Below are 25,427 nucleotides of genomic sequence, written 5' to 3' on the forward strand. Positions count from 1 at the left end.
AAGAAACCTTTAAATAGGCAATGAATTGGTATCAAGACCCGAGTTTTAGCCCAAGCTCTACAAGTATACTTATTTTTTTTATAAACAACAGAAATTTATTTATTATTTCTGAAATCTGGGAAATCCAAATCAAGGTGCTGGCAGAGGTACACCCAGTGTCTGGTTGGGGCCCACTCCTCAAAGATGCTGTGGTCTTGATATTCTCAGATGGCAGGAGAGATGGAAGGACCAGGCAGCTCTGGAAGCTTCTTTCACAGGACAGTAATCCCCTTGGAGAGGGAGCCCCACATTTCCACCTATTACTACCATCACCTGGGGGTGAGAATTCCTGCATGTGAATTCTAGAGCCACCCATTTGCAGTAGATTCATACATGCTCTGATACACTGTCTATTGGAGACCAGAGCAGCCAATGCACCCTCACAGGTCCTGCCTCTCTGCTTCACTCTTTGTGGTCCCTTCTGGGCAGGGTGGTAAAGGTCATTGGTGCCTACTTGTGTGTACCTGGTTTGCAACTGCACAGACAGCTTCACTGGGCACACATGCCCATTGGCCATGTCAGGAGCCTGTCAGAGGGGCAAACACAGGGCATGGGGCTCTGCTGGTCTGTACAGTGGGGTGCTTACTTGATTTCCTTGAGACAATTCCTTTGCCTCTATTTCTTAGTGTCTCCAGCTATAAAAATATAAGTGATCTATTTATCTACTATTATTTCAGAGAAGTTGTTTGAGAATTACTTAGGTTACCTGAAAAATGAACTTCTTCAACAAGGTATAATTCTTACTTTTCTATCATGAGAGCAAACAGAATAATTCACTCAAAGGACACAATGTTTGATTGAGAACATTCTTAATTTTATTTTCTTTAATTTTATAAAATACATTTTGTAAGATAAGTTTCTAAAAGTTTATTCTTTATGTGTGTTAAAATTGAAATTCTATATCAGAAATGAAGGAAACACTTTCAGTTAACTCTCTTTGTGTGTGTACATGTGTGTATGTATGCATGTGAGGTTTTCAGGGGAGGGTTGGTTACTTATGTTATTAAATCAAAATAAAACACAAGGTACAGATTACTTCACTTCCCTTGATCTTGATTGGTTTCTTACAGAACCTTTTCCCTCTCCTACCTGTATGCAGCCTGGAAGCTTATCTTGTATACTGGTCTGAAAACAAGTATCAAGTGTCTTTTTGTAAAGATCTTCTATCTCCTTAAACATTGCTGAAACCACTTTTGGGGAAAAGAGCAACATAACTCTTTACAACAAAAGAGCTACAGTAGAAACTGTCCTTTCAATAATGACCAATCAGATAAGTTTCTCTACCCAAAGTTAACAAAAGCAGGAAATGACTAAAATCTGGAAAGCTATTCAGGTTTAAACTTTTTCTGTCTGTCCTTTTCCATGGAAGCTTACCAACTGATTAGAGGGCAGCTGGTACATTCTCTTATGTGATCTATACCAGAAGAAAATAACCTCTACGTTAAACCTAACTCTTAACAAACCAAGATAACATTGCTAAGTAAAATCATCTCCCATTAGCTAGAAAGAACAATCAAACAGGTTATTCAAATTGAGGTTCAGATTCATCAGATCTGTTTCTGCAAATGGCAAAATACTTGTAGAAAATTCCAACCGAATCAAGCAACTAGCCAATTGTAAATATCATTTGTTATGCTTACTCTTCAATTTTTCTTTCTAAAGGAATTATAATCCAAGAATCATTCTTCAGCCCTTTCAGATACAACCCCAAACAAGTGATAAGCAAATCAGAAACTGTGAAATGTGCATCATTCTGAAACAAATCAAGATCTTCAAATCATCTACTATGACTGAATGGATAAACCCCATGAAAAGAGCACCATTGTGAAGATATGACAGAGGCCAGAGTACACAACGAATTAACAGAAAAAAGACATGCTATCCAAATAGTTATCTATCCTGTGTCTACCAGAGGGCCATCTTGAATTACACCATTAGCCAACAGCAACTGTTGCTCCTTGGGCCAGTCTTTTTTCCATAAGCTAGTTTCTTTCTATTCTCAGCTCCTTGGAAACCACAGGGTTGCCATGGTAGCTGTTATCAAGGACAAAGGAGTGCGAAGATGCCAACAACACCCTGTTTCTCTTCCTAATGAGGTGTAAGGCCAGATGCCCCCTTTGTCTACACAGACACTACGCTCCCTTATGCTATAAGTAAGGTTGGCTGAGTTAAGGCTTCAAGAGTTCATCACCATCAGGGTCAGTGCTCTCTTTCTAAGGGTGAAAGATCCTTGCTTTGACCCCCTTCTCCCAGCTGCAACAGGCAGATTTGGGCAAACGCTCTTATTGTTTTGCTGTTTTTTTCTTCTATCATCAGTGGTAACAGGGAGACAGGAGTGAGTTTCCTGTTTTGTACACAAGGAGAATATATTTGGCTCTTCTAGATGGCAAGGGGACCAAGGACATTCCTTCTCTCTACCTGAGCATCTTTCTTTCCACTTTGTTTCCATCAGTGGAAGTGCCCTTTGAGAAGAAAGCTCTGACTGATCCTCAGGAGTTACACGGAAATTGAATTCGAGCCTCCATTCCTTGTGACTTGCAGTTGGGGAGTCACCTTCTCGGGCATTTCCCATTTCTTGCAGGAATCAGCTGTGGAGGAAAATGACTAAAAGAGGTCCATGAGAGGGAGAGTCCACAGTGAGACATTAATCACTGCAAGACCCTCCTATCTTGTTACACTCATCAGGTAAGAAGAGGGCCAGTCAGTGGCAAAGGCAGAGTTAAGATGGGAGACGCAGCATTGTTGGCTGTGTGGTTAGAGCCTTGCTATTAGACAAAGGGGGATTTTTATGGAACATCAGAACTTGGTGCCTCGGCCCATGAGTTTAAGGACAGCGAAGTTGTAAGTGGCAGCAATCATGAAGGTGAGCTGTAGGGAACAGAGGAGAAATTATGAGTGACAGTAGACAAGGAAGCTCTCCCTCCTCAAATCCTTTCGGGAGTGAGGAAGGGGAGAAATGAAATCATAACTGAATAAAGGGGAAAATCCTGCTCTTCATAAAATAGCACATCCCAGGCTTCTCGCTACATGATGACTAGAAATCCTCCCTGAGACATTTCCTTCCAATGGCCCAGTCCCAGAGAGTTAAGTCAATAAGGATTTATGTCACACGTATGCTCGGCCTAGCATTGAGTTTTCCTCAAGGAACTGAACAATACGTGGCTTCTGCCACATCCACATATCAGACTGACTTGTAGTCATAGGGTGCTTGGTATAGACACACAGTCACACCATACAACATAGCCCTACCCTGCCGAATGCTTTGCTTTATTTTACAAAGTAAGAAATTAGTTGACTTTGTATAATAGCCTCAACAATAGGAGGATTCTATGATCTCATTCTTTTCTGCTCACTGTTTATTAAATGACTTCCAGTAAATCACTTCAGCCCTTAGTGTCTTAGGCTTTTAATCTGCACAATGAGCACACTTCATTTAACACTGTGCTGTAACACTATGGGCAAGACCTGGAACATAGAATTGCAATTCTAATAATGTAAGGAAGTCCTTCCAGTATTTCCATGAGAATAACCAAATCCATTGGAGGTAGTTCAAAATGGATTCATATTTATAGTACATGGAAACCTAAGCTACAACATATCGTGTTAAGCAATGTTTCAGTGTTCTTATCAACAGTAGGACTAGGCTGTGTTGAGACTTAACTATAATTTTCCACTACAATGCACTTGGCAATATTACATGGTTTGTAAATGCTCTAAACTATCACTCATGACTATGAATCTCTTACCTTCCCTTTTCTCAATGCCACTTTCCTTCTTCCCATCTAATTTCTAAAGTATTTCTGCCTTGCCAACCCAAAGCAGAAATATATTGCCCTATATCTTATTATATCTTCCAGTAGCTTCTCTCCAGCATTTTGTGTTTGAAAGGAGTCATCTTCTTGTCTTTTAGCATAATCATACCCAAGCAATCCCAGGACCATTTATTTGTGAAATCATTCAAAAACAACTTACCAGGGAAACCAGTGTGGCTGCAGCCCCCACAAATGCAGCAATAAACAGGTGGAAGGTCATTTGGAACTGCAGAAAAATCCAAGAGGAAAAACTATTTCTTGTAACAACAAAAAACATGCTCCACTATAAATTATGAATGCAGCTTTTCAAACATGTTGATATTGTCCTTGCGTGTTAATTCTGCATCTCTAACTATATTTTCATTTCTCTAAATGTAGACCTCCCAATCTGTAACGTACACCATAGCACCAGGAACACAGAAGACTCATAAAATAGTGCTAGTGCTCCCAAAGAATCAACTTATCCCCTGCAGTTATACCCAGGGTCCCAAAATTTAAAGTCAATACTTTGCCTTCAAAGAAACAGTTTACAAATCAGGCATGGTGGCATACACCTGTAATCCTAGCAATTTAGGAGGTTAACTTAGAAGATCACAAATTCAAGGCCAGCCTCAGCAACTTAGTACTTAGTGAGGCCCTGTCTCAAAATTTAAAAAAATAAAATAAAGAGGGCTGGGAATATTGCTCAGTGGTAAAGTACCCCTGGGTTCAATCCCCAGTACCAAAAAAGAAAAAAAAAATAGTTTACTGCCTTCTTCTCCAGGATTTACTTTTATTCCCCTGCCTCATTTGTGTATAATATCTATTCTCAGTAGTGTTTTCCTTTTTCAAATGTACTTGTTTTACCTTTCATTAGAGATTAAGAAGTTCCAAATTGAAAGCGTTTTATAGAAACCATGTGTGTCTCTATACACAGCCCATTCTTTTTATGAGGTTTTTAACTAAAAGAATGAAAATTTTCATTTGGGGAACCCTGCTATTAAGTTCTTTATTTACCTAAAGCTGCACATTTCTCTTTTAGGGGAGAGAATTTTGGAAAGTTGTTTTCACAGTCTGTGCTCATCGGTTTGAGCACACTTAGGCAATATTTTGTAGGACAATCTGTTAACTCAAAATCCAACAAAGAGAAACTTGAGTCTTTTTAAAAAATATTTTCAACTGTAGATGGACACAATACATTTTTATTTTATTTATTTAGATGTTGTGCTAAGGATCAAGCCCAATGCCTCACACATGCTAGGCAAGTGCTCTACTGCTGAGCTACAACCCAGTCTGAAACTTGAGTCTTGAAAATTGAAGACCACCGATAGAATTTCTGTGGTATTTTGCCATTCTATTGCAAAACAGACCAAATGGATGACTCACCTCAGCTGTTTTGCAGATGGACAGAAGGTTGGAGCCACAAACTTTGCCTGGGAAGGCATTCCATGGGAGAACACCTAAGGAAGATACACAAATCAACCATGATAAGCTTCATAGAGTTATGGGGCCACATTGGAGAGATTCCCCCACAGCCTTCTCTAATTATCCTGGTTTTAAAGTTGTATCTTGCCAACAGTCAGTGTCCTCTTTTCTAGAGACTTACAAAACAGCAAAGGTGCTACCAAATAGTTATGAAATCTTCTGTTTGTTATTGAAATGCACTGCTTTGTGGTTGGGAACAGCAGTCAATCAGAACACAGCAGTATGAATAGCCAAGAAAACTCCCACCACTTCCAAGTACCCTTCCCAGGGAAAAAAAAACCTCTCTGGTTTCAATGGGAAGGGATTAACAATCTAAGACCCAGGCATTCATCATCTTATATTTTCCCCATAATCACCACCCCCTTACACTAAGAAAAATAAAAGGTGTATGTTGCTTCCATAGTTGGTAAGGGAGCTAAGACACCCATACCCTAACTCACCATACATTCTGGCATCAGCACAGAGGCTGCCTATACTGGCAGAGGTCTTGCTGGGGAAGGCAATAGACTGGCAGGTAGTCCATGTATTGAAGTAAATGTACACGGGCACAGCAGAGCAGGCAAACACCAGGAGCCACACAACGGTCAGGGCATATGTGATGCCCACAAACTAAAACAATTGACATGGAATGGTTAGAAACCAGCATCAGCCTGCAGATGTTGAAACACAAACTGTGAGACCCTGGAGTGGCATAAGCAATGAAAACAGATTCCAGGACTCTCCCCCAAATGAAATTAGTGAACAGGGCACCTCTGTCATGTGCCATGGGCAGTATTTACTACAGAACCGGCCCCAAATGTGAGGGATGGTAGGGGGAATGGGTGGGGGTTGGAGTGAGGAGGATCCCTGGGTTAGAGAGGCTTCAGGGAATTTTTTTTGGCAGATAAGGTATAAAGAAGTCAAAAGAGATCTTGAAAGAAAGTCGTGCCATTTCGTGCCTTAGGCTGAGCTTAGAAAATGTTCCTTGTCAAAAGATTTTTGTTCCCTAGTCATTGAGCAAAGCCAATAGGAAATTTAAATTTTAGACACAAAAACCTTTCTAAGCTAAGTGCTGGCCACAATGAGATCACCACAACCCATACATGTTCAGTGCTCTCCGCCATCCTTGCAAATTTTTTTTTTGATGCTGGAGATTGAACCCAGGGCCTTGCACTTGTAGGCAAGCACTCTACCACTGAGCCATAACCCCAGCCCAGTCCCTGAAAGATCAACTCTAGAGACTGAAAACCAATATATGTCTTACTAGAAGCATGGATAGTCCTCAGGCGGAGACAAAACGTTAAATATGCAAGTCTACTGTAATTCACTCTGGGACCCCCAACAGTGTAAGATCCCAGTTTATTATGCATTCCACCGTGAAGTCAATTATTTAATTTCTATGATCCACTCTCCCTCTCAGAGCAGGTGTCTAGGACTCAATCCCATGAGCATTTTAGAGTCTTATAGTCAGGTCCACTCTTCTGGTCCCTGCTAAGAAGGGAGTAAAGAGATACCAACAGATGGCTTAGAAATGGTCTGATTATACAAAGCATCCCAGAGAACTCACGATTTTCATTTCAAGATGAAATTTTCTAGGGAATCTATGAAAAGTGAGACTAAGCCAGCCAGGCACCACGTTCTTCCTGACCATCTCGTTCGGCTGTGGCCATCGCTTCCTCACTCAAAAGCCAGTCCCTGGAGAGGACCTTGTCTTGGGTGGGGATGAGGCCACAGACTCACGCCCAATTGTCCCCCACCCCTTGTTATTGTCACAAAATCCTGAGGATGATCACCTTGTCGGGATGTCCTAGCCATTTTCCCAAACAATGACACACCCGCTCCAAAGAATGAGCTTGATGTTGGCCTCTGGAACCCCTCCCCTTCTGGCCCCCTGTTACCGTTGCACTCAGGCCCTTGCCGCAGATGGTGGTCTTGTAGTCGCCAAAGATCTGCCTCACTGCGCCGGTGGTGTAGAAGCCCTCAGCCAGCAGGAGGGCTCCATAAAGGAAGAAGAAAGAGGCAGTTCCATAGATGACATACTGGAAGGCATGGATCCTGCATTAATAGACAAAAGAGACCAGACATTCATATGCATTGAGGACCCAGGTCTTTTCTCACATGAGTGAGGTATACATCTACATGGGCACATTAACAAGGATAGAGGTTCTTTAGTGGAATCACTAATCACTGTTCCAGGGTTTCATTTCATCTTTATTGAAGGAAATGAAGACAGGGAGCAGGTGGTCAGAAGCACAGGCTCCTCCACCCACCCTTTGCTTACCCTGAAACCTAGAGAACAAGGGCCCTACTCTTACCTGATCCTTCAGAGATGCTACCTCACAGGAGGGAGGAGCTAGACAAAAAGGTAAAGAGATGAAGGAACAGTAGCCTAATTGCTCTAGGAGCAGGAGAAACTCAGTACTAAGCCTGAGCAGATGCAAGTAGTGAGTCAAACCAAGAGCAGTGACCCCATTCTATCCAGTAATTGTGCCTCTCTTGGGTTCTCCTTATCTACCATTGCTGAGTCAACTGAAGCAACATTAATTACAGCCAGCAGAAACAGAAAATGGATGAGGAAGTGAGGAGTAGGTGGGATGGAATGCCAGGTAGACCACTCTCTCTGTGAATCTGGCACTCTCCCCTCGTTTAGGGATTCTGATGTGGTTCAGGTGGAATATGAACACAGAGGAAAGACTCAAGAATCCAGCCTCACTCCACCCCTATTCCCTACTAGTCTCAAAGGTACTATTGTTGAATTCTGTTGTTCCAGGATGGAGAGAAGGGAAAAGAGATGGGTCTCTGTAGGAGGATAGGTACTTACACATTGATGAGATACTCATAGTCCTGGTAGTTTTTGGAGAAATAGGTCTCAATGAGTTTTTCTGTGCCAGTGAGTGCTTCATGGCCACAGCCACAGAACAGTGCCACCCCAAAGAAACACAATCCAGTGGCCACCAGGGATGCAAATGGGGCCCCTACCAGACATCTTGCACAGCACTCTAACAAACCTGGGGAAGAATGGGAAAGAGTCAGTCATGCACAACATGTAATTCATGCTCTCATGCCACTCTGCTGCACTAGGCAGCTCCTATGCTCCCAAACATTGATAAAATGGTTAGCTTGGAGTCCAAAATCAGGAGAATTTAGAGTTTGGGGCTGTGGAAATGTTAGATTGATATAAAATCCTTATTATGTTTCATTCTTGAAAATAAATCCTATTTTTAAAATAATTCAGTAATTCTAGTAGTAAGGCAAAGAGATTATGGAATCAGTCCTCCTTTTATGTTGCTCCAGTCTATTTATTTGTTTTAGTCATTCATCAATTATTTATGTAATGCTTACTATGTGCCCAGCATTTTGCTGGGTATTGTATGGGATATGAAGACAGAGAAGATACAGACTCTACCAGATGGGAGTCTTTAGTTTATTGAGAAGAATTAACTAGGTACACCTAATATTTTCAACTAACGATTCTAGGTAGCCAAGTAAATGATTATAGAGGGTAAATGTGCTTGGCATTCAGAAGAGATGAGTAAAAGCCAGAGATATTGGTATTATCAGACAGGATTTGGACCTAAGAGAATTCCAAGTAGAAAAAACATTGGAAATTTCATGTTCCTGGATATTCCTGAATATTGAGTACATTTGTGCAAGAGACACTTAATTCTTCTTAGTCTACATATGTGGGAAAGAATCCAAAGGGAAAAAGGAAACTAGTATAGGACAAGAAAAGATAATAAGAAGATTACAATTATAATAAAATCCAGGCTTAGTGATTTGGAGGCACTTTGAACAACTGTTTTGCCCCCCCAGCCCATACTGCAGCTTGGCAAGTGTCCCTACCCCTAGTCTGACAGTGGAATTTTGTCAATATAGCCTCAAAGGGACTCTATACAAAGTCATCAAAGCATAAAACAAATTTCTGACATGAGGAAAATACACCAAAGCCTGGGACATACAGGTATCTTAAAATGCTAAGAGTTCCCAAGATTTTCAGATCTGATACCCCAGCCCCATGCCAGTGTTGCTGAGAAATGAGAAAGGAATACAAAAAGTTACAGGGCTTTAGAAGCAGCTATATCCCAAGCACTAGTCCCATTTTCTAAAGTGTCATATGCAATGAAATATGTCAAATCCCAAGTATATGACTGACTAGATGGGTAAACGGATGGCTCCCTCTGGCCTCATTGCCAGATCCTTAAAGGTGGAAAAAATGAAAATGTTAAGCTCCACAAACGAAAATTCTTAATTTATACATGTGTATATATACTTGTATAAGCATATATATATATACCCACACTTTATATATATATATACACATATATATGTACATATACACATTATATTTTTATATGTAATTTATGTATACATATAAATTAAATATATACATTATCTATATATAATTTATAGATCTATTCATATGGTATGGTATGTATACACACAAATAATCAGCAAATGTGCTGGAAAGGTGCTATTTTGGATGAACAGAATGAAAATTAATTCTATTAATTTCTTAGGTTTGGATTTTTGTATTCAGGCATTCCTCCAAACCAAGTTCACTTATCTGTATCAGAGTACCAGGGAAAATGGGAATCCTTTACCAGGGAAAATGGGAATCCTTAATAATAGAGCAGCTTCTTTTTACACTTGAATAAGCATTCAAAGATCCCTTTGTGATCTGCATGGCTAAATTAAATCAATGTGAATGTATTTTCAAGGACCAAATTTTCTGTATCATGAGAAAGCTGAGGTAGAGTCATGTCTCTATTTCCAGAGTCACAAAGTGAGTAAGTACTATTACCCACCATCTCCTGAAATTACAGCCCTTTGCTGGACTTCGAAGAGTCTCTTCTCCAAAGATCCTTGTGTATCATGTCAGAAAAGAGGCTTGGAAGCCCAAGCCAATTAAAATACATAGCAAACATTTGCAGCAGAACTGAGTTCCTTTCCTTTTCCATGAACTAAAGCACTGCTGCCAGAAAGCTTGGCCTCCACGAGAAACAGTTTGTAGTTGTGCTAATGTGAGTGGAGGCTGGTTACTCAGAATGTACTTTGCAATTGTGCTTGATAAGAATGCTTCATTTGTGCTGGCCTATAGAGTGTTTGTACACACACGTGCACACACACACACATGTTCATGAATGAGCACATACAAACATGTATACCAGAGAGGAAAATACAACAACTGAAACTGATCACTGTTCTCAGGAAGTATCCCAGAAATTGACCCTCCTTTCATTTTCCAATAGGTTAAAATACTAGATGCATCCTGTAAGTCAAGAAAGGGGACTTGGAAGTAAACAATACTATTATTTTCCTTCCCTGCCTTTCCAACTCCTCCCTACCCTCAAACTTGTAGTCTCTTCTAGTAAAGAAGGTATCTGAAGACTGGGGGTTGGGGGAGCAGATGGTCAGTGACCCCACTGTTCCCTCTCTCCCCAGCACAGGGTCAGGGCTTGGACAGAGCCCTCCATAGCTCCCCTAGACAAAGAAGCCTTGTTTTTCCTAAGATCTCAGGAGCCTCATTGGTATTCTGCAAGGGCCTGCAGGCCTGGGGTGGGGAGGGGGTCAGACCCAGGAAACAATGGCAGGACTGTTTGTTTAGTAAGGAGGGTCATCCACCCTAGCAAGTGGCCATCCTAAGCCCACTCACTCACCCCTGCCTTTTCACCCTGGAAAGGGCTAAATGGTGGTACAGGTGTGATTAGGGGTAGAGGAACTTGAACTCTTGCTAGGCAAACAGAGAATTTCACTCTAAGTTTTAGTTGATGCCCCTTCTAAACAACACACTAAGGATGATTTTTCATATCATCAGGTTAAGATAAACTGTCTTTAAAAATTAGAGGATAAATATCCTTAGTATACTTGATTCCTTGATCATCATTCAAACAACCAGCAAGTGTCATATGTAGTATTCTTACTGGGTGACAAGGGGCTAAGCTGTGGGAGCAACTGTGAATCACTAACTGATGTTATCTTTTTATATCCATTTGTCTTTGTTTTCCTAGAGCTTAGATAAATTAGCATCCCCTTTTTCTGTTGCATTGTTGCTTAAATCAAGAGGCAAGAAGGACCTAGGCTTTAATGAGACTTTAATGAGGAGTCTGAAATAAATAGCCTTGGATAAATCAATCATTGTTGAGCTACAAACAATTCAGCAATATTAGCATAAGCATTAGATATCCATCTCTTCATGAGTGAGATGAAATATTTGTTCTGAGGGTATTTAAGTTCAGCAGAAGTGAAGAACCTCAGTCTAAGCAAAAATCAGTTTGAATTCCAACTGGGAAAACCTCAGATCAGGCAAGAAACTATCTTTTCATCAAAGTAGGTGACAATCAAAGCATTCTGAAAAAGGTCCATTGGGTTCACTTTGATTTTTCACAAACAAAGAAATGAGCTTGGGAATGTGTGAACAATAGCTTAAAACTGCAAGGTCTTCATTTCTAGAACACCTCATGGTTATAAGAGTGTGAATTGGATTCAGGAAGCATGTGAGAAATTCAGGAAGAGAAGTTCCTTGGCTCTCTGAAGAGACATCCTCACTTTTCCAGGCTAAGTAGAGACTGAGACATGGTAGAGTTAGCACAAAAGAACTGTATAGTAATAATGTTACCCAGTGCAATTCAATTGGATTAAACTGCCTGACTTTGATGAGAGATCATAGAGAAAACTAATGACCCTTTCCAGTGTTTTCCTTTCATTTCTGTTTATGTGGATTCAGCCCAAGCATTAAACACATTAGCAGTGACCTAGACACTATGAGAAATAGAAGGTAATTGGGAGGCCCAGTCCCTTTTCCTGAGAGAATCTTGTTTGGAAGAAAAAACTTATGTCTATGAATCAAAACAAAGCTACTTATTATCAAGTGGTAAAATGGATAAAACCAAGTCCTGTGGACAAAATGCAAGTGAAGGAAAGAAATCAGTTCAAAGTTGGATACATTTATCTACAAATTCCCAAAACAAATCTAATCAATCTGTAATAGAACTTCAGGCACTTCTCACAACGTTCTTTCACAGAGATTAATAGGACCTTTGCAACTCAGATCCAGGTCCACCCCAGTGACTGTGTTGATCCTGATGCTCTCTCTTTAAGCAAGAGCCAAGAGCTCCGAAGCCCTCCCTCCTTTCCCATGCCCTGGGCACGCCTCAAGGACCAGCTCCATGATGGAAATTCAGTGTGAAACTGGGAACTCATCAAAGGGAAGAGAGGAAGGGCTTTCATCGAAAGGAATGGTAGAAAAAGACCAATTGTACCCTGCACAATTCCCAGCTTGTCCCTTCAATCCAGCTGACAAAGGGAGAGATAGAAGAACCCTATACAATAGAGCTAAATAACAGGCAGTCTCATTGAGTGAGAAACTGGCCCCATCTCCCTAAGTTTCTAATCTGCACTAGTCTACCCTCCTACCAGAACCCACCCCTTAACCTCACCCCATGAACAGAGGCCTCCTTGATCAGGGCCTATAGCAGTTGACAGGGCCAAGATACTAGAGCAGCCGTGACTGGTACTAGGGATGGATGGAGATCAGTGGGTGGGTTCTAGGAGTAAAACAACAATCATCAGGAGGTTCCAGAGACAAAGACTTTTGCTTTTGGCCTTATCCTGATCAGACAAAGCCCTGACTATGATTCTGTCTATTCTACATTATATCAGCACTTCTACCACATTGAAGTGCTGGAAAGGAGCCCTGTAGCCACTGGAGCCTGGGAATCCAAGCTTGCTAGATAGTCCCATGGACTCAGTCATGTGGACAAGGTTAGATGAAAAGGAATTCCAGCCTCCTCTTTGATGGTATTATTATCAACATGGACACAGCATCTGGACCAACTTGTTTCCTATATTCCTTTTCTCCCCACCTCCATGTACACACTAATTTATGTGCAAACATTAGGAGGTTGAGGTACAAGTTTGTTTGTTAAACTCTATCCCTGGCATATGGTCTCCACTATTCCCACTTTCAGGGAGATTAGCAAATACCTGAACCTAGAAAGAAAAGTTCTTTAGGTCACTCTCCTACCAACTTTTCCTCTCTCCTTGGCAGCAGTGTGAAGTAGATCTTGTTCTCTTCTTTGGGATGTCACTGACTATTTTTCAGAGCCCTGCTTGAAAGAGAGCTCAGAAGCCAGTGGAAAGCTGAGAGATGGCCCTTACAACCATTTTGCAATAGCCAAGAAGAAGTTAATCAATCAGTATTTGCTGAGCTTTTGATGTAAGTTTGGCACTGGGTAGAGCCTGTGAGTGGAAAAGGAAGGGAAAAATGCTCTGTTCACCTACTATGGTTGATGTGACTCTTTCTGATCACGTCACTGCCCTGAATTGATCTTCTCTAGACTCAAAGTTCTATGGGCAGGGAAGACACGCCTTTGTGTTCTTTCAAGACAAAGGAGTTACTACAATATGACACACAAATAGGTAAGAGGGAAAAAGATGCCACTGGTTAGGGTTCTACCTTAATGGGTATGTTCCCTCCTGCCCACCTCCCTGGGTTGAGGATGTTACTACTCAGATAGCTGTGGGAGAACAGTTCTGTTGTCAGGCTGCTGAGCAGACTTTTCATGTGCCTAGCTCTGAGCCAGGGTGAAAGCCCCCTGGAGTAGGGAACAACTTATAATCTCCCTGGCTTTCTGAGAGCTCCTGTGACTCTTCAGGACCAAGGTGAGAAGTGGGGCAGGAAAGGCTACCCTTCATTATTTTAGTCAGTGTCTCTAGGAAGAATAAGTGAACATGCTCATTTGGATCTGGTTTCTTTTTAGCACCTAACATTCTTGTGGCTTTCTTGCCACCTTGAAGGAATTCAATTAATCCTCATTCATTTGGTAAAAGTGGACCTCTGCTCTGCCTTCACATTTTTTTTTTTTTTTTGGGCCTGGGCTACACCCACTTAACTCCAAGTCTGCCAAAACTATACTGCTCATCAGCCACTTTTGGAGGGAAGCATCACAGTCTGGTTACCAGGGTAACAGCTACTGTTCTCAGACAATGGGCTTGCAGAAGCCAACATTTTGCTGTTCAGTAATGGCATTGTGTAACTGAGCAGAGAATAATCAGCTGCTGCTCTTTGGCTCCTTTCTGGTTCCATTGTTATCCTAAAGACTCATTTGGAACATCTCTCTTCCAAGTCAGGACAAAGTTTAATGAGCTCTAACTTCCCCCACAGAACCTTTTGTGCAGACACCACTACATTCAGTGTCTTCCAATCCCAAGGTAATCTACATGGTTGAGGTAGTGAACTTCCTGTTCCTGGAAGTGATTAAGAAGAGGCTGTGTGAATGTTTAATTGATTGTTGTAGAAATTAATTCTGCATTAAAAGTTGGTCAGATAACTTCTAAAGTTCCTTCCAATCTCAGATTCTGTAATATGATTTGTCTAATGCAGTAGTGAAATAGCAAAACAGCAACAAACTCCACATCAGAAGTAATAGCAGTTTAGTACCTTGTTAGGGATGGCCTATAATTCACAAAGGAATTGTTATTGAATAAGTGAAAACTCAAAGGCTACTCCATCCTATGTACCTGATCCAAGTACTGCCCACCCCACCAGCTAGGACCCAATACACACCCCTCAATGGTGAACATATTTGTGTTAATCTTCCTCTAGAAGAAAGCATTCCACCTCCATAACAGGAAACTGTTGCAGTCATCACCGTATTTGTTCCTACCACTTTTTCAGGGCTTTTATCCCCTAAGGAAGTAACATTCAGCATTCTTCTTTACTCCCTCTCTGTTTTGAATATCAACCTACCCAATCAGATACCTTCACATTACATACGTTCTTGATGTTATCCAGGAAGGGAATTGAGTTCCTCCAAATTTCACCCCTCACCTGGCCACAATTAATTGGTCCTCTGACTCTTACCCAAGTACACAAAGTGTGCCCAAAGCAAATTCAACCACCTTGGAAAGAGGAAGAGTCAGCCAATTCACAAAGTATTGATAATATTTGGTATCATCATGATTTACAATTGCTATAGAGATTGTCCATTTTCAAAGGACTTCCACATCATTACTTGATCCTCAGCCCTGAAAGTAGACAAAACATCATTTTCCAGATGATGAAGTGGTGATTCACAGTGACCTGCTTGAGGTTGTACAGTTAATTAAAGGTAGATCTGGAATTGGAACCTGGATGTTCAGAATCCTAGTCTAGAACTCTGCCCTCTTAACCACCATACCTGACTATGTGCTTCAAAGAGCTCTCTCCATGATTTGGGATGAAACAACCTAAATGCTGATACTGTCTCAATACATTTGAAAAACCTACCTCCTGGATCATGTCAGTCTACTTGGTACTATATTTGATGGTTAATACATGGGACAATTGAGTTTAATTTCATTCAGGATGTGTTCAAGCTGCTACCTTTGTTTTGCCAAATGCTTGACTACATGTCTATATGCCATCCTATCCGAACCCTTTTGTTTTGTACACCTTATTCTGAATAGAAACTACCAGATATCAGAACCTCCTAGCTTCTTTCTTTGTTCATGAAACCTAGAGAAGCCCTCAGTTCTCAATCAATTCATTAAGAGCCCTAAGGTTCCAGTAGACTCTTTGTCTCAGTTGGGATTCAGGTTAAGTCTATGATATTTATTAGAAATGGTCACCTGTTGCATGCACACACACAAACACATGCACACACCCATATCTGTTTCTCATGAAAAAGCCATTGAGGACTTTGCTTTCATTTCCTGAACCTAAGAATGACCTCCTCATCTATGGCCAAGTCTGCATCCAGCTTGCCAAATTCCCCTACTACTGATGCCAAACAAGGTCCAAATTTTATATCAATCAAGCAGTTATTTTGTACATCTGAAGGCTAGCCAACACTCAGTTGCCTCCAACAGAGCCAAGGATGCCAGCTGACCTGGTCATAACCAGGACCTTAACATCAGGGGAAAAGAGAAGGTAGAAGGAAGTGAGGAGGTAAGAGGACACATGACCACATCCATTCTGCTGGACACTCTATCCAGGGATTCGTGGGACTCCACATGTGCTGCTAGAATTCTTTGACAATAAAGCATCGTGTTCAGTACAACAGAAAAGGAGTTAATCTAATTGAATGCTAAGGAATTTAAAAAGAAAACAAATGCCAAAATACAACTCATTTAAACCACTGGAAATCCCAGACCCCAAAGTTGGAAATTCTCTAGTGAATTCCTGTGGCTGTTTGAATCTTCCATGCTAAAGTTGTTGAAACTCACCCATGTCTTTGGGACTCTGAATCCAACTGTAGCCGGCTGGCTAGGCTGCTTTGCGGCTGACTTTGTTCAGCTGGAAGGATCCTGGTCTCTCCAGTCTCCTTCTTCAGTCCTTTACTTTTTCTCTCTGAGTATCTTTGTCCTCTTCTCCTGCAATGAAAAGGGCTTTCTGATTGACAGCCAACCCCCTTAAAGGGACAGGCTCACTTTCCTCCTCCTCTCCTCCTCCCCTTCTCCTCCCCTTGTCCCCACCTCCTCAGGGATACTCCCTTCTTTAAGAACTCCATCTTCTCTTTCTGCCTTTCACTGCCAATTGTTTCTTTCTCTCTTTTTCTTTTAACCTAAGGCTTCTCTGGAATTTCAGTTTGCTGCAAAGACACCTGGAAATGTGGATTGGGGTGGGAATAAAATGAAGAGAGTCTGGACAACTCCAAGTGATCCTTGGGGTCTATTTGGTGTGGGATGTGGCAGCAAACACATAAGAAGCCATGGAACTGGTAATCCTGATGAGGGGATCAAGATCAAAAGCCTACATGTTATCCCCAAAGTTCTTCCAAATCTGCCTCAAGCCTACTCCTCATTCCTAGCTGCCATGGACCCTGTCCACCTTTCCCTGCCCCTTACTCCTTAGCGAAGTAGGACTCCTACCCCTCCGAACTCTAGAAACACAATAGAGAAGAAAAAAATTGTCTTCTAAAATAATTTCTTCCAAACCCTTCTTGTTTTCAGCTGAATGAGGACAAAATGCAAGCTGTTGATTTCACGAACAGATTGTGACCAAGCTGGGGAGGCTCGAACTGTAATCATTCTAGTAAGACTATAACAGAGACCCAGAGGAGGGCAAGACCTGTGTGAATTCACAGAATAGGCTAATGAAAAGGCCAGAGTCAAGGATGTGGGTGATTTCCAAGGAGAATAATCGACTTCGAGACAAGTCAAGAACATGGTCTGGGAACCGGGTAGTAGAAAGAATGTAGTGTCTTCCTCAGAGATCTGAGGCTAGACTAGGGAGAAGCAGGGAGTGGGATGGGGTGAAGCAGCAGGTGGCAGTGGTGGTGAAGAGGAGAAAGAAAATGTAGGCCTTGCCTCAGAGAAAGAAACACCACGGAAAAAATGTCCAAGCAGCAAAAACAGGAAAATAATATATGAAGTCTGCCTTACCAATAAGTGATTTCTGAAGACTGTGAAGGCATCTGATCACCCAGTGCTATGTGGGATTAGTCAGGGAAGGCTTTCTAGAACAGGTTAATCTTAAACAGTGTTTATCTGGGCACTTTGTCAGTATTTGCTGTACTTTCAGAAGCCTCAGACAAGTAGAGCTCCCTTGACCTATAAGACAAAGTCTAACCATGGATGTCCCATAAGGAAACTGGTGGGCATAAAACAGGAGGGTACCTCTTGCAAGACCCCAGAAAAGGAAGATATGGCTTCCTAGAACTTTTCATGTAGTTTGCCTTGGAGTAAGAGAGAAAAGGATGGAAATAACTGAGCACAGCCTAGAATCTTCATATGAGGTAAGAAAGGCAAGATTGTGTCTTACGGTTTTCTCTTTAAGCCATGACCTTAGACATATTGTGGCTTGGGTTCTGCTGTTAAGAAATGGGTTAGTCTTTGGCAGAGGACCCTAGGGACCCACTGGAATAAAGTCCTTCAACGTTTGAAGCTTGCTCAGAGTCCTAGAACTCTAAATTTGTTGTTCTTATATCAATCTCAAGGTGAAAGGATCCTAGTAATCTGACCCATCACAGAACAGTAGCATTTCAGAACAGAACACAAACACCACATGACTGAGGGTAGAGTGTCCTAAGGCCCCTGTCTTCCCAAGCCCTGCTAGCCATAGACCATGTCTGCTGTGGAAGCACAGTTGTAAGATTGTGCCAGCAACATACTTCTGGATGGTCTTTGTCAAAATGGCCCTGAAAGAGGAAGAGGAGGAGGAGCAAGAAGTGGCTAAATGTGTACCCTCAGTTCATCAGAGGACAGAAGGAACTGAGTCTAAACTTTGGGCATTCTGATGTAGGGCATCAAAGAGCTGATCTTTCATAATTCAAACAGACAAGACAGTTCTGCACACAGGGAAAATTTCTCAGACTGAACCCTCTCATAAATCTTTCCCTGGATTCTCAGCAGTCGCTCTGGAATGGCTATACTACTCAGAAGAAAACATATTTCCCCAAATGAACTCACAAATATGAATTTACCAACCACATTCCCTTAATGTACACTTCTCTTCTCCTTTCCTCCATCTCTATTGTTTTATCATTCATTGTATTTTCTTCCCATGTCTCAACCCCTCTCTTACTTCATATCTGTGTGTGTGTGTGTGTGTGCGCGCGCGCACGCGCATGCAAATCTTTTTCTCTCTCCACATCTCTTCATGGAGCAAATATTAAATCTTCCTGCCTCTGCCTTGCTCTTATTTCCACAGTTGGGAAAGGGGTTCAACCAGGTGACTCTGTCATACTCACTGTCCCCAGTCAGTGCCCTAAGGTTCCCAACTCCCTAGGATCGGTTTGTTCCAGTCACTCTGTACATCCTGACTTTGCCTGGAGAACCCCTCTGCACTCTTCTCCTAGGCCCTCCCCGCAGCCCTCAAGAAGCCTTTTTCAATCCACCCACCCCCACCTATTCCTGTGATTCTGCTTCCATTGGTTCTGCTGGGTGCCCTTGCAAAAAGTTCTCAAGTCGAGCTGGGTTGCCGCAGTGCCCGTGGATTCCTCAAGAGGGCACTGCCAGCCTTTATGGTGGCAGGCTGCTGCCTGCACTGGGTGCCTGTGGGAACAATGCAGGATTGTTTGAAACTCGTAAACAGTTTGCTTCATGCAGTTCTGATGGTACATCAGAGAATCTGAGTCCCCTTGATCACAGCTTGGTTGGTTGTGCAACTTTCTGGCAAATAATTCCAAAACACTTGAATATTACCTCCACACTCTGTTCTGTGATTCCATAGTACCAGATTCTTGAAGGCCACAGGGCAAGTGGTTCTCTTTGCTCCAGTGTATAGCATGAACACTGAAATTCAGGGAAATCCAGCAAATTTCTCCCAGAAATCTCCATAAGCATTCGAGTGCCCAATCCAGCGGTCTACTTCTCCTTGGCCATGTAGAAGATGATAAAGGGGATAGCATAAGCATAATACCAGTGAGAGGCTGGGATCACCTGCTAACATTTGGGCTTCTAGAGCTGAGGCTTTGCTTCTCCTCCCCATGATGACTTCCTCACAGACCAAACTTGGGAAGGCAACTGGCTGCTTCTTATAGCACTTCTAGCCCTGGCATAGAAAGCTGGCTGGCAGGCAGTGTATTGTGTCCTATGCACTCGTGGCTAGAACTTTCCACACCCAACTTTATGCCGATTGGTTTGACTATGGCTTTCTGGCCAAGAGAACTGAGGGCTGAGGACCAGAAATTTCACATACTTTGAGCTGGCCTGAAATGTGGGGAGGTGCCCTTCTGCCTCTCCTGAAGATTCAAGGAGCAATGCCAGGGTAGATGGGGGCAGATGGGTATGGATTTGTCAGGGGGATATGTTTGTGGCTTGGGGATACAGTAAAGAGTAGCCTGAAAGTCAAAATATTCAGATTAATAAACTCAAAAAAAGAGCACCTGGGGATCATCAAACAGTCACCAGAAGTATAGAGAAACCAGTTGACCACAAACCCACCTCCACCACCATGAAAACTTGGCCAGCTCTGACAGGGTGGCGCTATAGAGAGGCTTCTTGTTTGATATGATTTCTGAACACAGAAGAAATAAAACTACTATCCTTGCCTGTCAGATACTTACCTATCTATAGGGGACCAATGTTATTTTTTTTCACTTGACCAATGAGGTACAGAGGCCCCAATGCCCCCAAGTACTCAAGGGACAGAACCACCTCTAGGAAATACCTCTCTTCAGACTCTTATTGCTTGGAAGTTGCCTGGAAGATTGGTACTCTGAAAGAATGTTTTAAAAGAGAGGTTGGGCCCTGGACAGCAGCAGGTGTGGGGCAGGGGGTAGGGGGTTAAGCCTCAAGCTGCTATGGTCCAACTTTCCAATTTCTCAGGCTAAGTAGGATGCCCATGTTTGAAATCCAGAACAGAGGTAAGTTGCATACAGTTTGTAGGATCAGTGGGATTACAAATCAGGGGAATTCAGTAAAGATTAAATTATACAAATGATTTTTTCGTATATGTTAGCTGTGATAATAGCAATCATGATTGCTTTATTTTATTTATTTATTTTTTTGTGGTACTGGGTATTAAACTCAGCACCTTGTGCATGCAAGGCAAGCACTCTACCAACTGAGCTATATCCTCATCCTGATCATGATTGTTTTTTAATGTTTTTAAAAATTTTTGGTACTAGGGATTGAACCCAGGGGTGCATTGCCACTGAGAAACCTTCCCAGTTCATTTTATTTTTTAAATTTTGGAATAGGGGTCTTGCTAAGCTGCTGAGACTGGCCTCCAATTCACGATGATCTTCCTGCCTTAGCCTCAAGAGTAGGTAAGATTACAGGTGTGTGCCACTGTGCCCAGCTAGGACTGCATTTTTAAAAAAGGGTCTGTATCAATTAGAGATGCAAAGAGAAATATTTACACGTGAAATGTCATGACATCTGGAATTTGCTCTTTTCAGAAAATTTTAGTATTGAGTTTAGATGAAATAACATTAGCCATATTTTGATAATTATTGAAGCTGGGTGATGGGTTTATTATCCTGTTTTATCTATTTCATGTGTGTTTGAACATGAGATCAGAAAAGTGGAGTCATTAGAATTAAGATTCAGACTCACCCAGAAGAAAAAAAGGAAAAACATGTCTAAGAGAAGTCTGATATTTCTGGGAGAATGTACATAACTTGCTAGGAGCAGCTGCTTCTGGGGAAAGGGTTGGGGATTGGGAGGGAGACTTTTCATGGTACGCCCTTCAGTACAGTTGTAATTTGTAATTATATGCATTTCTTGCCTGGTCTATTGTAAAAAACTCATTTGAAAAATCCTTCAGGCTGGACTGAAGAACATCAGTCTGTAGGCCCTTTGGGGCTGCTCCACTGATCTCAAGATGCTCATGACAGTGAATCCCTCACTGTGGCAGGTTAGCCAGCCTCCACTGTCCACAAACACTATTCATACTGCCCATACCCTTCTGTCTGTATTTCTGAAATACTGGCCTAGTTTGAAACACAGGAGGGGATTCCCAAGAACCCCTTCCTGAGGCACAGCTGGATGGGGAAAAAATTGCTGCACTAGCCCTGTTCACTGTGGGAAAAGAAGACATGTGCCCTTGAAAGTCAGAAAGGTTCTCTGCCCAACAAGGCAGACTTCCAGGGAAACAAGTCTCCTTTTTGCTCCTCTACTGGCTCCATAAACACTGAGGGCTATATGTGCCCCTGAAGGGCTGGCTCTGGCAGCCGCCAGACCTTTCTTTCAGAACTATAGCCATGGGCAGCCTTTTCAGAGATGTGATTCCCCCTCCTCTTCTTCCTCTTCCTCCTCCATCATCATCATCATCATTCCCTTTTAGAGAAACTAGGCCAAGCCTCTGGTTTCTTGCTGATTGAAGGTGTCACTTGGGGCTGTGACACTTCCACTGAAGGCTGGGGAGGCTATGGAGTGGACTGTCTCACCTTGAGGCTGAAGTCCATGCCTCAGGAAACAGTGCCAGCAGCCAGAATGGGTAAGGAAGGGAAACCTCAGCTGTTCCTGCTGAGAGCTACACAGTTTAGATGAGAACAGATCATGCTGCTGGTGCTCAGGGCAAATACCTCACAAAGGGAGACTTTGTTTCCCCTCCCCTTCCCCCTGCCCCAGCCAAACCTTGGACCACAACTGGGCAGCTGCTTTCCCACCAGCAAGGACCCAAGTGGCAGCCCATATCTTGGCACAAAGAGGGCAGAGACTCCCTCCTGTCTCCAAGCAGGATGGGGCAGGCTCTGGGATGATGAGCTCCCACCCTTCAACTATTCCTGCCTGAGCAGGTCCATTGCTGCAGGATTCTCTGTGTGAAAACAGGAGGTCATGAGGGGCCCTGGGCCCTGGAGCTAAGGCCTCTGCAAGCTATGATGAGCTACTGCCTACCTCCAGCCCCTACAGTAGGGAAGGGCTAATGCATCCTCCACCAGGGCCTGGCCCTTCTTCCTAGGCTGTGGGCACCCTGGCCCTGGAGAAAAATGTTTTCTTTTTTTAAGCACAATTAGTCCAAAACTATAAAGTCTAAGAAGGGATTCCCCTGGAGGACCCTCCAAACAGGGTTTTACATGCTCCTTGGGTTATCCTTGAAAATCCTTCAAAATTCTGAAGCATTGCAATTATTTCCACAGGCTGAATCCAGCAGTTCTTGGAAGGATTTCAAAGGGTACAGTGGCAGAAGCTCCCTGCAGCCTCCCTTCCATACCCACAGCAGAACTCTTCAGAAGGAAAAACAAACCCTAACTGGGATGTTCTCTCTACTATGACTCTACCACTGTGACCCAGCCACAGAGGGTCTATTCACTTTTTTGCCCAAGAGACCCCTTCAAGGACCTGTCCTCCAGGAGAGCCACTGAACCGAAGCTAAAAGCCACAAGGTTTCAAATATTCTCAAATTTATTCAAAAAAGAGCAACTTGGAGATGACTGGTGGAGGCTGCTGTGGGGCTGGCTCCCTCCGTAAAAGCTGAGTTTGGAGAGATTCATTTCCCTGAGTTTCCTGGGAGTAGCCATCTTCTCTCCACTGATAACTGAGCAATAGGGAAGCTATTAGAACTGCAGCATGAAGGATTTTAGCTAGACATCAAGTAGGTCTTCCAGATGATTAGAGGCCTCCATGAGCATAGTGATTAAGAACACAGACACTGAGCTGGGTGTGGTAGTGCCCACCTGTATTACCAGTTTCTTGGGAGGCTAAGGCAGGAGGAATGCAGGTTTGAGGTCAGTCTGGGCAATTTAGGGACCGGGGATGTGGCTCAGTGGTTGAACATTTCCCTAGTGGTTGAACATTTCCCTGGGTCAATCTTCACTACTGGGGGAAACAAAAAGAATGTAGACTCTGAAAACAGACACACCAGGGCAGGACAGTCAGTTTTACCAAATACCAGGTCTGTGACTTTGGACAATGATTTAACTTCTCTGAGTCTCCAATTTCCATTCCTAAAAAAAGATATAAGAATATTGGTGACCTCGGAAGGTTATTGAGAATATTGTATAAAATAATGTACATAAAATTAATAGCACAGTGTCTGTGTTAAGGTACAATAACAATTATAATAATAACAGGGGAGACAGAGCATGTCTAGAAATGTTTGATAAATATTTAATGAACAGAGGCTAAAATGTAGAAGTCTCTAGAACCAACACCTCTCAGATATCATATTTCTAGATTTCCTTCAACAGGCCTATTTTTAAAATGGAGCCTAGGAAGTGGAAGAAATGTTGAAATTCTTTGACACTCACCTAGTAGTATCGCCATACATTTGTTGTCTTCCCTCGACAGTTCCAGTTCCTCCAGGTACATGCATTGGGGTGACCAACTGTGCCAGTTTGCCCAGAATAGTTTTCTCAAAACGTGGGACTCTCAGTGCTAAAACTGAGCAAGTCTTAGAAAAATCAGGACAAGGTGGTCAGCAGGCACGTGCTAGAGTACAGTGCTAAGGCCTGCACTGAAACAGTTGTGCCAAGGGCTGCAGGCAACAGCAGGTGTTCAATTCCCCAGAGCCAAAGCCACTGCATGGGAACTTTCAAAAGCCCCAATTTCTCCGCTCTGAAAGATCATGCCCAGGCAAGTAGGTTTGCCAAATAAAATACATGATGCCCAGTTATATTTGTTTTTTTTTAATATTTACATTATATGGTTTTAGAAGGACACAATAACTTTATTTTATTTACTTATTTTTATGTTGTGCTGAGGATGGTACCCAGTGCCTCACATGTGCTAGGCAAGTGCTCTGCCACTGAGCCACAACCCCAGCTGCCCCAATTATATTTCTATTTCAGATAAACAATAAATAATTGTTTAGGATAAGTATGTCCCAAATACTGGATGGAGCATATTTATGCTAAAGAAACTGTTCATTGTTTATCTGAAAATCAAATTTAACTGGGTGCCTTGTATTTTGATTTGTTAAACTGGTAACCTTACAGACAAGGGCAGTCAGCTGGCCATAGCAAGTCAAGCTGGCATCTGGGGAGAGAGCCAGGAGAGATGCTGGGGAAACCTCAAACAAGAAATCCCATTCCCTATAGACATACCTTCCACTCTGCATTCAGTTCCCAATTTCTTCATCTTGTGGGCCTGTCCTGAGCTCCTTGGTCATGCTTTGATCTAGGAAAGATCATCTGGGGCAAGGCAGATGCGATGAGTCCTGAGGCAGGCTGCAGAATGCACACTGGTTCTGCATTTGGGCTTTGTGGTCAGCCATATTGGGTTCATCTCCCAGCTCAGCCTAGGGAATAGCATAATAAGTGGAAATTGTTGTTAATACATAGAGCCTGACCTTTCTCTTTCTCTTTTCTCTTTCCTTCTTATGCTGTATCCAGTACTTTGCAGATATTGAGAGGAATATAGAGAATGGGATGGTTCCTTGACGCAGCCCTTGCCTTTGAAAGCTAACAGCCTCATTGGAAAGCATATTAGAAACATTAACCAACAGAGATTAAGACACAACTAACATTAACATTAACATTGTGCTTGGCCTTGCCCTAAGTATACATATAAGCTGATGTCAGCAAAGGGGCAGCCTGTTCTTTCAAATTCAAATTGGCTCAAGTCCCCATCCCACCCATCCCTTATTAGGGAAGTCTAGTGTCTTATTTAAGATTTCTGGTGGGGAATGGTTGGCACACTGTAATCCCAGTGGTTCTGGAGGCTGGGGCAGGATTATCTCAAGTTCAAAGCCAGTCTCAGCATTTTAGCAAGGCCCTAAGCAACTCAGTAAGACCCTGTCTCTAAATAAAATATTTTTTTAAAAGG

General features: G+C 42.5%; 1 protein-coding gene across 2 annotated transcripts; it reads right to left on the bottom strand.

Moving 5' to 3' along the window:
• Positions 1 to 831: 831 nt before the first annotated feature.
• On the bottom strand, positions 832 to 24,879 carry PLP1 (proteolipid protein 1). 2 transcript variants are annotated; one of them, XM_079124720.1, is made up of 9 exons: positions 24,707 to 24,879; positions 19,419 to 19,589; positions 16,500 to 16,646; positions 8,116 to 8,302; positions 7,193 to 7,349; positions 5,756 to 5,924; positions 5,217 to 5,290; positions 4,012 to 4,077; positions 832 to 2,907 (listed from the first exon to the last, which is right to left on the bottom strand). In XM_079124720.1, exons 3-9 carry the CDS (start codon positions 16,501 to 16,503, stop codon positions 2,836 to 2,838), a joined length of 729 nt encoding a protein of 242 aa, XP_078980846.1. In that variant the 5' UTR covers positions 16,504 to 16,646; positions 19,419 to 19,589; positions 24,707 to 24,879; the 3' UTR covers positions 832 to 2,835. The 2 variants fall into 2 exon arrangements, with proteins under 2 accessions (XP_078980846.1, XP_078980845.1); XM_079124719.1 differs by lacking the exons at positions 19,419 to 19,589; positions 24,707 to 24,879 and adding an exon at positions 17,658 to 17,699 and having other exon boundaries at positions 7,088 to 7,349.
• Between the last annotated feature and the right edge of the window lie 548 nt (positions 24,880 to 25,427).

The sequence above is a fragment of the Sciurus vulgaris genome, assembly GCF_902686455.1.
Source record: "Sciurus vulgaris genome assembly, chromosome: X".
Classification (NCBI taxonomy): Eukaryota; Metazoa; Chordata; class Mammalia; order Rodentia; family Sciuridae; genus Sciurus; species Sciurus vulgaris.